We start from the raw sequence: 12,005 nt of genomic DNA, 5'->3' as shown, positions 1-12,005 counted from the left end.
CAATCTGCTGTTTGTACTGGAGCTTGGCCTGCTTAATACCTTTTTTCAGTTCCGACCGGGCCCTGCTATAAGCCAACCTGTCTCCAGACCTGTAGGCAGCATCCCGGGCTTTTAGCAGGGCCCGTACTGTGCTGTCCAGCCATGGTTTCTGGTTTGGAAACACTTTTATGGTCTTAACAGGGAGGACAGCGTCGGTGCAGAACTGAACATAGGACAGAACGGACGATGAGTATTCCTCCAAGTGATATAAACTACCAGTGGAACTACATTTTCTTAATATTAAGAAATTATTGACTTAAAACAGCTTCCTATATCTTGCTAAAACATTATTTGTAAGTTAGTTTTCTCTTATTTCAAGTGTAATAAGATATTTGCACTAGAAACTAGACAAAAAATCCTAATATATTAAGAACATCAGTTCTACCTTAAGAAAGAGGTAGAACTGTATCTTGAATACAACGTCCACTTGTATTCAAGATCTACGGTAGTTTTTATTTGTGATGATCCACAGGTCAGAGCTAGAATCTAGTTGGAGCAATAAATCAAGCTCCATTTTCACCAAAATAGACCAGAACAAAACTTTCGTTGCTGAAATCCATCCATCCATGGTCTCCCGTACACCAGGGCACTCAAACCTCCTCGGCTGGAGTGACTCAGACGACTTTCCCGTCTGTCTGCCTGCTTTCTGTTTGTGTTGCGCTTTCAGACGGCCAGCTTGTGGCGCAAAAGGTGGCGGGTTTGACCCGAGGGAAACCGACGAGGGATTAGTCACAGGGCGGCGGAGCTGTGTTGAATGCGCCGCTCTTGTTTCGGTGCCACTGATGGCGTCAAAGGGCAGCGATCGGCCAGGGTGGCGTGCTCTCTGTGCCAGCGGGGAGCTGCTGCGTCAGCCCCTCAACAGATGACTCCCTGTCTGAGGTTTCACTGGTTCTTTTAGCGGTTCCTCTCAGTGAATCTGGTGTGATTCACCTTCTACTGTTTACCTGTCGCCAGCCTGAAGTTCTGAATTTGAACTGTGATTTTTATTCATGTTAAACGGGTTTTGTTATTCAAAATTCACTGAAGCAAGTTAAGTTCCCAGGGGGATAGATTTATGTGCGACACAGACCAAGAGTGGGCTAAGGGGATTGCACTTATGTTGCTCTACTTCTAGAGTAACGTTTAAAATAAGCAATACTACTGCTTTAACCGTCCATTCTGTATAGTTGGATGAAGAGAGAGCAGAATGAAACATTCACATTCATGCCCAGGTGTTGTTTTTTTAGGGAATAAATTAATGTTTTTTCTTGTCTGGAAAATGTCCTCTGGAACGTTAAGTCATATTTGACTAGCATTGTGCTGTTACCTAGCAACCCCAGCAATGCCAGCCGGTTACCTAGCAACCCAAGCAGAACTTTGGTCAGTTGGTTTTAACACTGCAAAGTATTTTTGTCTATTTGTTTCTTGTGCAAATATCTTAGTTTGGTTTTATTTCAAGTGCACTGACTTACAAGTAACTTGTCAGTGAGTATGAGTTTGTTTTAAGTTACTAATTCCTAAATATTGAGGAAATTAAGGTAATTAGGTGAGGTAACTTTTTTTAATACAGCATATTTTCAGCAACAAGGCGATTCAAAGTGCTTTTAGGAAATAGTACTTGCTCCACTGAGAGATTATTTCTCTTATAACATGGGAAAAATGTTGCGTTAGAAGTGAAATAATCTGCCAGTAGAACTAATATGTTTTGATCGATAAAAGGCGCTTGTTTTATTTTATAAAACAAAACTTTTAAACAATATTTTGCTAAAAAGTTACTTGTGAGTTAGTTTTGTCCTATTTCAAGTGTATTAAGATATTTGGACTAAAACTAGACCAAAAATACTTGATAGGACTTTGTGTTTTTGCTGCATATAGTGCACCCAGCGGTAGGACCAGTTGACCAAATGTGCTGGAGTTCTGCTTGGGTAACTAGGTGACCGGGCTGGGCTGAACTCGGGTTGCTAGATAACGGTGCCCTCTAGTCAAATATGACTCAGCAATCAAACGGCTAATTTTCCTGTGTACCATCCAGAAACCACTTGCTGCATTCTTGCTGATTGTGCAGGAGGCTCCAGTTCTGCTTTTCAAATATGTACAGTTGTATTATTGCACATATATTTGTAGCCATTTTCACGTGTGAGTGAAAATGTTGAGTTGGGGAGTCGTGGCCATCAGCAGCTTATCAGCAGGTCGCCCTAAAACACCCCATTCTGAACTGAGCAAACTAAAATCTCATTATTTAAGAATGATTTTGTGCAAAATATGTAATAAACATGTTCTGTTTCGCCCTCAGACCTATCCCAAACTGTACAAGGAAGCATAATGGCTCACCTTTAATAGCAGTTGTTGAATGTGTTGAAGTGATGCTCCTGATTTGTCCACCGTTGTAACCGAGCTGATTAGAACCAGATCCATATGTGACAACATAGCACATGTTTCTGTTAGCTGTTGACCTTTAACCTGTGTTAGGTTTGAACTGAGTGATGAAAGCTAGTTCACCGTCAGTGTGAGGTGAGCCGCTCCACTTTGACTTGGTGACCTTTTTAACCCTTATAAATCCAGTCAAACAGACATAAAGTATCATCTTGAGCTTCAGGTTTATGTTTTTTAACCATCCTCTTCTTACTTATTGATGTATTTTCAGTTTTTTGACATGAAAAACTGTCTTGTTATAAATATGCCAATGGAATTAAAACGTTTTCATCAATATTAAGGAATTATTGACATAAAACAAGCTCCTACATCTTACTGAAAAATATATTAGTTTTCTCTCATTTCAAGATATTTTCACTAGAAACGAGACAAAAACTCTTGGTGAGATTTTGTGTTTTTGCAGTGTGGGGTCTGTTAGGTCATTTTAATCCTATCCTTGATGCTCTCAGATATAAACTTGAAACAGCTGTAGGGTTTCAGATCACTGGTTAATACAAATGTGATTTTATTTTATTTTTTAAATAAATACCACAGACTTTTATGGAAATCTTTACTATTTATTTCTAAAACTGATTTGTCCTGACATTTTAAAAGCTTTTTATGTGTTACATACTAGGGCTGCAGCTAATGATTATTTTAGTAATTGATTATTCTACCTATTATTTGATTAATCAAATAAAAAAATTTCACATTCTGGAAGTATTTCACTTAACCACCTTTTATACAATGTTAGAAATATATTAGAAGATGCAAATAAACAATGATTTAATTCCTTTTTTAAATAAGAAAATAAACATCATATTGCCTAAAGTACAACATAACATTCCTGCAGTAAACGCTTTGTCATTTGTAGCAAAGGATGCATCTGCAGCTAAAAATACTTTTAACATAAACATGTGAAAAGCTCAGCACGTTTATCATCTTAAATGTAAAATAAATACATTTTTGTACATTTTGGCTTAATTACTTCTCTGACAGTTTTTTTTTTTTTAGCAAATTGCAGAAAATTGCCTTTTTTGAGTTTGTATACTTCAGTTAGCGATTAATCGACTACTAAGTTAGTTGCTGATTATTTCAATAATCGATTAATCACAGTTAATCCAATTAATCGTTTCAGCCCTGGTTTGTAACCCAGACCTGTTTAGATAGGATTTCTGTTTTAAACACAAACTATGTGGGATCACATCCCGTTTTCATTGCTGTGAAGCTCAGATTTGATGATTTAGAAACTTTTAGCAGCTACATTTCACCGTTTAAGTTGACATTTTAAAAACTGGCGGAGCAGCTCTACATTTGAAGTTAGTTTTTCTAGCTTACACTTTTTCTGCAACAAATTGGTATTTTCCAACCGTGAGTTTCATTCATGGAGCAACTGCTGCTCTGAGATAGCCCCAGGATTGCTTCACTCAGAGGAATGAGGGATTGCATCACCCTTGGAGCGCGGCGCAGTGACTCCCTGGATCCGTTTACACGTCTTGCTGCTTAATTCATTCCATTTATTTCCATTCCATATTTTGTTACTTATCTTTACCTCATCTTTCCCTGCTTCCTGGTCCGCAGTATTACATCATCCCTAGATGTGGGCCTCTGGGTCTGCTCTACTCTACGACAGGAGAGCTTTCTTTTTCTTTTTTCTTTTTTGGATCTAACCTCAAGCTGTAACGTTTTCCTCCTTTTTTCCAGTGAGCGTTGCTGTTGTCTTTTTGACAGTTCAGACCACAAAACCAAGATGTGAAAAAAATTTCCACACAGAATAAATATTGAGTTAGAATAAATATTCAAATGTGTTTTTCAGCCCTGAAAAACAAAAGTATTCTTGATACTACTCATTGAAACTAACACCGATTAATCGATTATTATAACGATTAATCAGATTTTTGACGATTACTCAATTAATCGGATAAAAAATTGGTACATGCTACAGATTTTTTAAATCTATACATGTAAGCATTTTCATACATTAACATTAAAATATTAAAACATTTTAATATTTTTTTAAAAACAAGTCAATTCCTTTTTTTAAATAAGAAAATAAACATTTATTGTTTACCATGCAGTAACAGAACATTACTTTAGTAAATTTGAACATGGGAATATTTCTTTTTATAAGTGAATTTATCTGCAAGTGGAACTAGTACGTTTTATTTTTACTTAAGTAATTTTATTATGAAGTATTTCTACTCTTGAGTAAAATATCTGGATCCACTGAATGAAAAACAAACATGTTTTAACCAAAACTTTACCAGACACACACCTGCTGTTTTTGTTAAAGTTTTAAAAAATTATTGTAAGAAACTGATTTGAAAAAATGTATTTTGCCTGATTTTGTTATTTTTATAATGACAAGAATTATTGTCATTTTGGTCCTTGAAATAACAAAAATTTCACTTAACTTTATATTTTGGTCCATCTGATGATGACATTTTTAAATATTATTTGATTGATAATTTGATCTGTTACTTGAGTAGACTTTTTACTAAATACTTTTTTTTACTCTTACTTGAATAATTTCTTGGCTGATTTTTACTTGAGTAAAAATATGTTGAAGTATCACTACTTCACCATACCCAGACATTGTACCCAGACATTGTACCCAGACTGGGTCCAACTCTGACTGTTGGATATGAAGGCCAGAGCCATGAGGTCCAGCTTACAGCTGGTGACTTTCCGCAGGATGTGAAGTGTTCCTGCTTCCTCTTATGTCCCGTCTTTATTTGTTCGGCTGAGTGAAGCTGCCCACCTGACCTGCTGGTAACTATAGCTGTGGCCCAAGGCGGCAGGAATGGATCCTAGCGGCTCACAGACAACAATAGAGCTCCATGACCTCCAGGTTATGTTCAGCTCAGCCTTCAGGACCTCGGTGTTTACCGAAACATCTAAATGGATCGGTGACTGTAGGCCTGACATCATAGTGAGGTCTTCTATTTTAAAGCTGTGCAGGTGTTTACTAATTACATCGATGAATCACATCTCCAAATGGGAGCTTTTTCTTCCCGTCTGGGTTTCTCTAAACATATTGAAGAACCAATGGGTCGTCATCCTGATGAAGGCAACGAGTCGAATCGTGCTAGTTGCTCCTCAAGGCTTCAAGAGTTTCTGGAATCTTCAACTGAAAAATATTCTTCAATTTATCACATATTAGCTAAATACGCAGGCTAAATAACCCAAATTATAGCTATTAATTTGAAACTTGCTTCCATGTTAAATATTTAGTTTGTAGGCTACATATTTAGTTGGCAAGTTAAATATTTAGCTCCAAAAATATTTAGTTACCAAGCTAAATGTTCAGTTTGTAAACTAAATATTAAGTTCCAAACTAAATATTTAGTTTTCTAAACAGAATATTTAGTTAGCAGGCTAAACATTCAGTTTATAAACTAAATATCTAGATAGAAACCTAAATATTTAGCTGTTAGCCAAATATTTAGTTAGCAGGCTAGTTTCAGTTTATAAGCTAAATAGCTAGGTAGCGAGCTAAATATTTAACTCTAAATATTCTGGAAAATATTTAGTTTTGAAGTTAAATATGTGTACAGCAAGCTGAATACTTTTGACATCATGGTGGGGTCTTCTGTTTTAAATCTAACTAAAGGTTTAATTTGAAACTGTTGCATTTATAAATTAATGAATAACGTGGTGAAACTTTGAAATATATCAGGCTAAATAACCCAAATAATTGCTGTTAATTTTTGACTCAATACAGATATGACCAACGCAACTGAACCCTTCTTGAAACTTAACTTTCTTGTGTATTTTTAGCACTGCTTCATGAAGCTTATAGTGTTTGTTTCTTTGTTTGTCACAGGTCTGATCAGTCAGTGGCAAGGCGAGCCTAAGGAGCGGATCATCTCTCTGGTCCTCACCCACCTCCCTCTGCTCAAACCGGGCAACACAGAGGCGAAGAGCGAGTACATGCGCCTGCTGCCGCGCATCCTGACGCACACCATCGAGCACGGCCACCACCTGGAGGAGTCCCGCCAGCTGCTGTCCTACGCCCTCATCCACCCGGCCACCTCCCTGGAGGACCGCGCCGCCCTGGCGCTCTGGCTGAACCACCTGGAGGAGAGGGCCGCCGCACGGGGCGACTCCCTGGAGAGGCCGCCTCCCGCCGCCGGTCCCCACCATCACCACCACCAGTCCACGCCTCCGTCCACCCTCGCCTCGTCGGGATCCTCGTCTTCCACAAACTCTTCATCGTCGGGGAACCTGTACAACCTGCACCACCACCACCAGCGCTACGGCTCCGATGACCGCCTCAACGGCTGGCAGAACTCCCGGGACTCAGGGATCGGCGGAGGCTGGCACCAGCAGCAGGGCTGTGAGAACGGACATCTCCTACTTTACCCATCAACCTCGGTGCCGACAACCATCAACACTGTTGGAACCGGTGGAGGAAGCAACACTAGTAAGTAAAGTCATGCTTTCAGCAGAACCGCCTGCTAGTAGCTAAAATCCCGCTATAACTGCCTGTTTTAATAGTTCAAACACCAAATATGCATTAAAAAAAATCATTAATACACTGCAAAAACAGAACTTTATACCAAGTATTTTTGTCTCATTTCTAGTGCAAATTCATCAGTATGCTTTGAAATAAGACAAGTAACTTTTCAGCAGAATATAGGGCTTGATTTAAGCAAGTAACTCCTTGATATTAATGAAAAAGTATTAGTTCTACTGGCAGTTTGGGACCGCAAATATTCTCATATTTTTTCATAACTGTATATTTTAGTACTCAGATTGAGACAGGTAAAGTATAGTTTATTGAATTTGCTTCTTGATTAATACTCCGTAGTCAAACATATTTTTTTTCAAGTAAAAGTAAAAAGTAGTCATCCAAAAGATTACTCAAGTTCTGAGCAACTGATCAAATTATCAAACATTTAAGATTTAAAAATTACATGGTCGGACTGACCAAAATATAAAACTAAGTTTTGGTATTTTAAGGATCAAAATGACAATAATTTATATACATATAAAAAACCAAAATCAAGCAAAATAATTTTTTTACAGCTCAGTTTTTTAAATATAAAACTTATGAAATTAACAAAAACTGCAGGTGTGTCTGTGAATTTTTGGTTTGTTTGATTTTGAGAATCCAGAAATGTTACTCAAGTGATGCCTCATAATATAATTATACAAGTAAAATTAAAAAGTACAGTGTAGTACAAATACTTCTATAAATAATTTTTTTTCCCAAAAAGCTTACTCAAGTAAATGTAATTGAGTAAATGTAACTAATTACTACCCAACTCTGCCTATTTTTAGTCACTTCCAGAGGTTTGAAACTTCCTGGAGTTTAATCAAAACACCAAACTGAAATAGTCGGCACAGTAAACACACTCTGGACAGTTCAGACCAGCGGCTCCCTCAACAAACCCACACAGCAGCTACACGGCGTCCACATGAAGACGACAAACCGGCAGGGAAGGGCTGTTGAAATTCAGCATAACTATGGTCAGCGCAGGATATTTCCAGACATGAATGCAAGGGCTCTGTGGATTTTTTTCCTTTCTTTTTCTGGAAGATGAAAGAAACAGCTGAGGGGGTTTATAAATAAATGCGCATTTAAAACCCGACTCACTCTTGGATTCTGGGCCTCTTGCCGCCTCGGACCCGGACGAAAACCTCAGGATTTCACAACTGATAAACTGGAGTTTGCCCCGTTGGTTTGGATGGCGAGCAGAAAACAACTAGGATAAAGTATTTTTCAAGTACTTTTACCAATTATTATTGGAAAATACCCAGTATCTGATTGATCTATCAGCATTGTGTTGGATTATTGTCCCATCACATGGTCTAGACCAGTCTTTCTCAAACTGTGGTGCCCCCTAGCGGTCCACAAGGTACTGCACGTAAACAGCTGTTTATTTGCTGTGACATGAGCTCAAATTGCGAAACGTACATTTAGTTTACCACAGAATTGTGTTTAAAAATAATAATGGATAAGTGGCTTAAAACCAGGTCACTCAAGAGAAAAACTGAAGATTTCGGTGGAAAGAAAATAACTCCAGGATTACTTACATGTAACACCTACATGTTACTTACATGATCGAAGGAAGTTAAGTCATTTCTGATGTGACGTTTATGAGCGATTCGATTCTTTTGAAGGACTTTATGCCGTTAACGAGTCTCAGTTGGTGAGAATTGCTCTTCGTTTTTACGACTTTACTTGTTTACAATGGTCTGCCTGCATGTTAACAGCTACTGTTATTTTTACTTAGTTAAAAATGATTGAATTGGCAGATAAACAAAATATTGATAGTAATGGGTAGATAATTTTTAATAGTGCAGAAGAAGATTTTTGTTTCTGCTAAATCAAATCAAGTCTATTTTTTTACAATTATGCTTCTGAATCACAAATTAGGAATGCACTGTAATTGATATCCGATATCTGAATTGATATCCAACCGTTACGGTCGATAACTGGTACCTACTGATATTATATATATCTCACTACCATTTCAACACTATTAGGGAAAAACTCCACCAGAAAAAATAAATATCGATTCTTCATATTGACCCGGTTTTATTCATTGGACCGATACCAATATGTTAAAAAATGACTATCGGCCAATACTGATGTTGGTGCTGATATATTGTGCATCCCTATTACAAGTAGCCTAAAAATGATATTAATTCACACAACTCAACTTCTTTTTAAATTATGTGTTTGACATCATCAGAAAGTTAAGACTCCACACTTTCAAAATCTTTAAATAGCTCAAATTGCCCCAAGTAGCCTGAACAAAGAAAACAATAATGAACAAGTTAAAAGATGTTATTAAGATGTTGTGGGGAATTTCAAGTTAAGTGGTCGTCTACCTGAAAAAGTTAGAGAAATTCTGATCTAACCAACCAGCTTTAGTCCGAGCCACAGCAGCGCATACCAGCCGTCCGTTCCCTTGTAAGGCATCCTTTGTGGCGGACTGTATTTAGAGAAAATAGCTAATATTTAGGGACTGGAACTTGAAATGTTAGCTGGGCATCTATTTTAGACGGTCTTCATGAAGCCCTATACATAGCGCCAACAGTAAGAGGACCACATATAGGACTCAGGAGGAGAGACTGGAGAGTTGGTGGCAGCCGACCCAGTCAGAGAGGCGGCACAAAAAGCTCTTTGGCTCCGTTTTTATCCTGTTTACCCCCTCGAGTTGTCTCCAGGATGCTAGGGTGTCTTTTATTGTTTTTTTGTTTTGTTTTTACAGGAAAGACTGTAAATCTGTCACTGTGCATGATTGTCTGTCTGCAGGTTTGGACACTTGTAGAAAATATGTATGTTTTCATCTTTATATTATCTGCCAGACCAAGCCCTGACTTCACCTTCAGTAAAGTCAAGTTTATTCAAACAGAATCGTTGGATGTTATAGTTTACATCCGATTCTTTTACATGATGCATAGCTGCGTTGCTGCGGTAGAACATGAAACCTGGAGATGTAGGTATTAATTTAGTGCAGTGAACCACAGCAATGGGAAAAATAAAGCAGAAAAACTGTTGAAAAACTCAAATATTCAAAACATATTCTTATTTTTTTCTCACTCTGTGTCAGCTCTGCTACACAGATTCGTTGTCATAGCAACTGACTGACAACAGCTCCACTAATGTATCAGGATTCAACACCCAAAAAACACACAAACATTTCCCACGCAAAGAGCTGAACTTTCAGTCTGTTAGTTTTATGTTTTCAGGCTTTATGTTTATTTTGGCATTTTTAATAAGTGATTGCTGAGGTAGATTAGCTGCCGCTGCTATTAGCTGCTAATCTAACATAACGGTGAACGATTAGCTAATTTAAACCCAAAAGCATTTCAAATCACTTTATATCATAAAACATAAAAAAAAAAAAACCCTCATAAAATTGTCACCTGTTGTGAAACCAGAGACAAATTACATTTTGTCAATTACCATCATCAAAATCATCAATTGATCAGATTGTTGATTAATGTTTAATTGATTATGTATCAATAGCAACTCTAAACAGCTGGGTTTTTAGTCTAGATTTAAAGGAACTCTCTGTTTCGGCTGTTTTGCAGTTTTCTGGAAGTTTATTCCAGATTTGCGGTGCATAGAAGCTGAATGCTGCATCTCTGTGTTTGGTTCTGCTTCTGGATGCAGAGCAGAACCAGAACCAGAAAACCTGAAAGGTCTGGAAGGTTGATGCACCAGCAGATCTTTAATGTATTGTGGTGCTGAGCCGTTCAGTGATTTATAAACTAACAGTATTTTAAAGTCACTCAAACTGGACACAGGCTGACCTGTATGGATATTTACATTAACCCCTGTGAGGAATTTTGTTTCTTTGCACAATTTTTCATCAATTAGGAGTCAAGTTTAAAATTCACCACATTAGCTTTGCTTCTGCAGCTCTATGATATAACTTGACTTTGTGCTTTCAAAGCATTGAGCAAGCAGTGAGAATGATTTATATTTGTGAACAAAGTATTACGTGTGGGCTGTGCTCCCCAGGGAGGCGTGGTGAGGTGCACGAATAATTGTCTTTATTCGTGCTTAACTGATAAACAAGCCTCCGGTCACTAGGTAGCAGCAGTGTTCAAATTAGTCAATAGGCTGCCTGTTCGAGACAGTAGAGCTAACCTACACAGCACTGTTGTAAACAGGGTGAGGATACAAGCGCAGATCTCTCCTCTATGATGTACCGTCACAGAGGAGAGATGGAGAAATTTGACCGTGAAACGATAAACTGCAGCAGAGCTCAGTAAAACAAGTATGACAGAGTTTTATGGCCAGGCTAAGAGATTGGGGTTTTTTTTCAAATACAAGCATAGTCATAATATTATGAGAACAAAGTCATATGAGCAGAATAGTTATACTATAGATTGAAGAAAGTTGTTAAATTATGAGTAAAAAGTCATTTTAATAAAAAAAAGGGCTCAGCAAGTCTAATCTTTATTTGAAATAAAAAGTTGTTTAAACAATTAAACAAAGTCCTACAGCTGATTATTTGATTCTGACATGATAAAATATTAAGTATTTTCTTATGTGTAAAACCAATTCTAACTATAACTTTACAAGAGCCTCAGTATTCCTCATTTTAGTGCAATGTGATGAAGAGCTATCATAAAATTCTGACTTTATTCTTGTACAGCTTTATTCGTATTTAAAACACAAACCAAAAAACTTACTCTGGGTGTACTCTATCGTAAGCAAGTAACTGGTTTGCAGAAAAAGGCCATGAAATAGACAAAGCCTCCCTTTTTACTATTAATGCAAAATGTAACTTTTAATCCCTTCTGACAAACTGAAATATAAAAAGTGTTGTTGCAAAATTTGCACAGTAAATGTTAAACTACATATTTTGTGAGAAATAATAGGCTAAAGAAGCTGACTAATAATGTTTACAGTTCTACAAGTTTAAAAAGTCTAAAAATACACATCCCAGTGAATCATTTGCACCTTTTCTCTTTCAGACTGAGTAGTCTTAATTAAATGTTACTGATTGTCTTAATAAACTGAACTTGGAAATTGTTTTGAGACTTAGAACAATAAAAAGAGGTTTTGATAATCAGGTCATACAGTGCTGGAGCCAGTGGTGTGT

General features: G+C 37.3%; 1 protein-coding gene across 1 annotated transcript in view; it reads left to right on the top strand.

Annotated features, from left to right (window-relative positions):
- samd4a (sterile alpha motif domain containing 4A) overlaps window positions 1-12,005 on the top strand; it is a 57,660-nt gene that overhangs the window by 24,548 nt on the left and 21,107 nt on the right. The window contains exon 3 of the mRNA XM_032560288.1: window positions 6,257-6,856. Within this exon, the coding sequence (XP_032416179.1) occupies window positions 6,257-6,856 (600 nt within the window). The remainder of the gene's footprint in view (window positions 1-6,256; window positions 6,857-12,005) is intronic.

The sequence above is a fragment of the Xiphophorus hellerii genome, chromosome 4 (assembly GCF_003331165.1).
Source record: "Xiphophorus hellerii strain 12219 chromosome 4, Xiphophorus_hellerii-4.1, whole genome shotgun sequence".
NCBI lineage: Eukaryota > Metazoa > Chordata > Actinopteri > Cyprinodontiformes > Poeciliidae > Xiphophorus > Xiphophorus hellerii.
The sequence above is the reverse complement of the archived record's forward strand: the minus strand, read 5'-3'. Positions and strand labels throughout refer to the sequence as shown.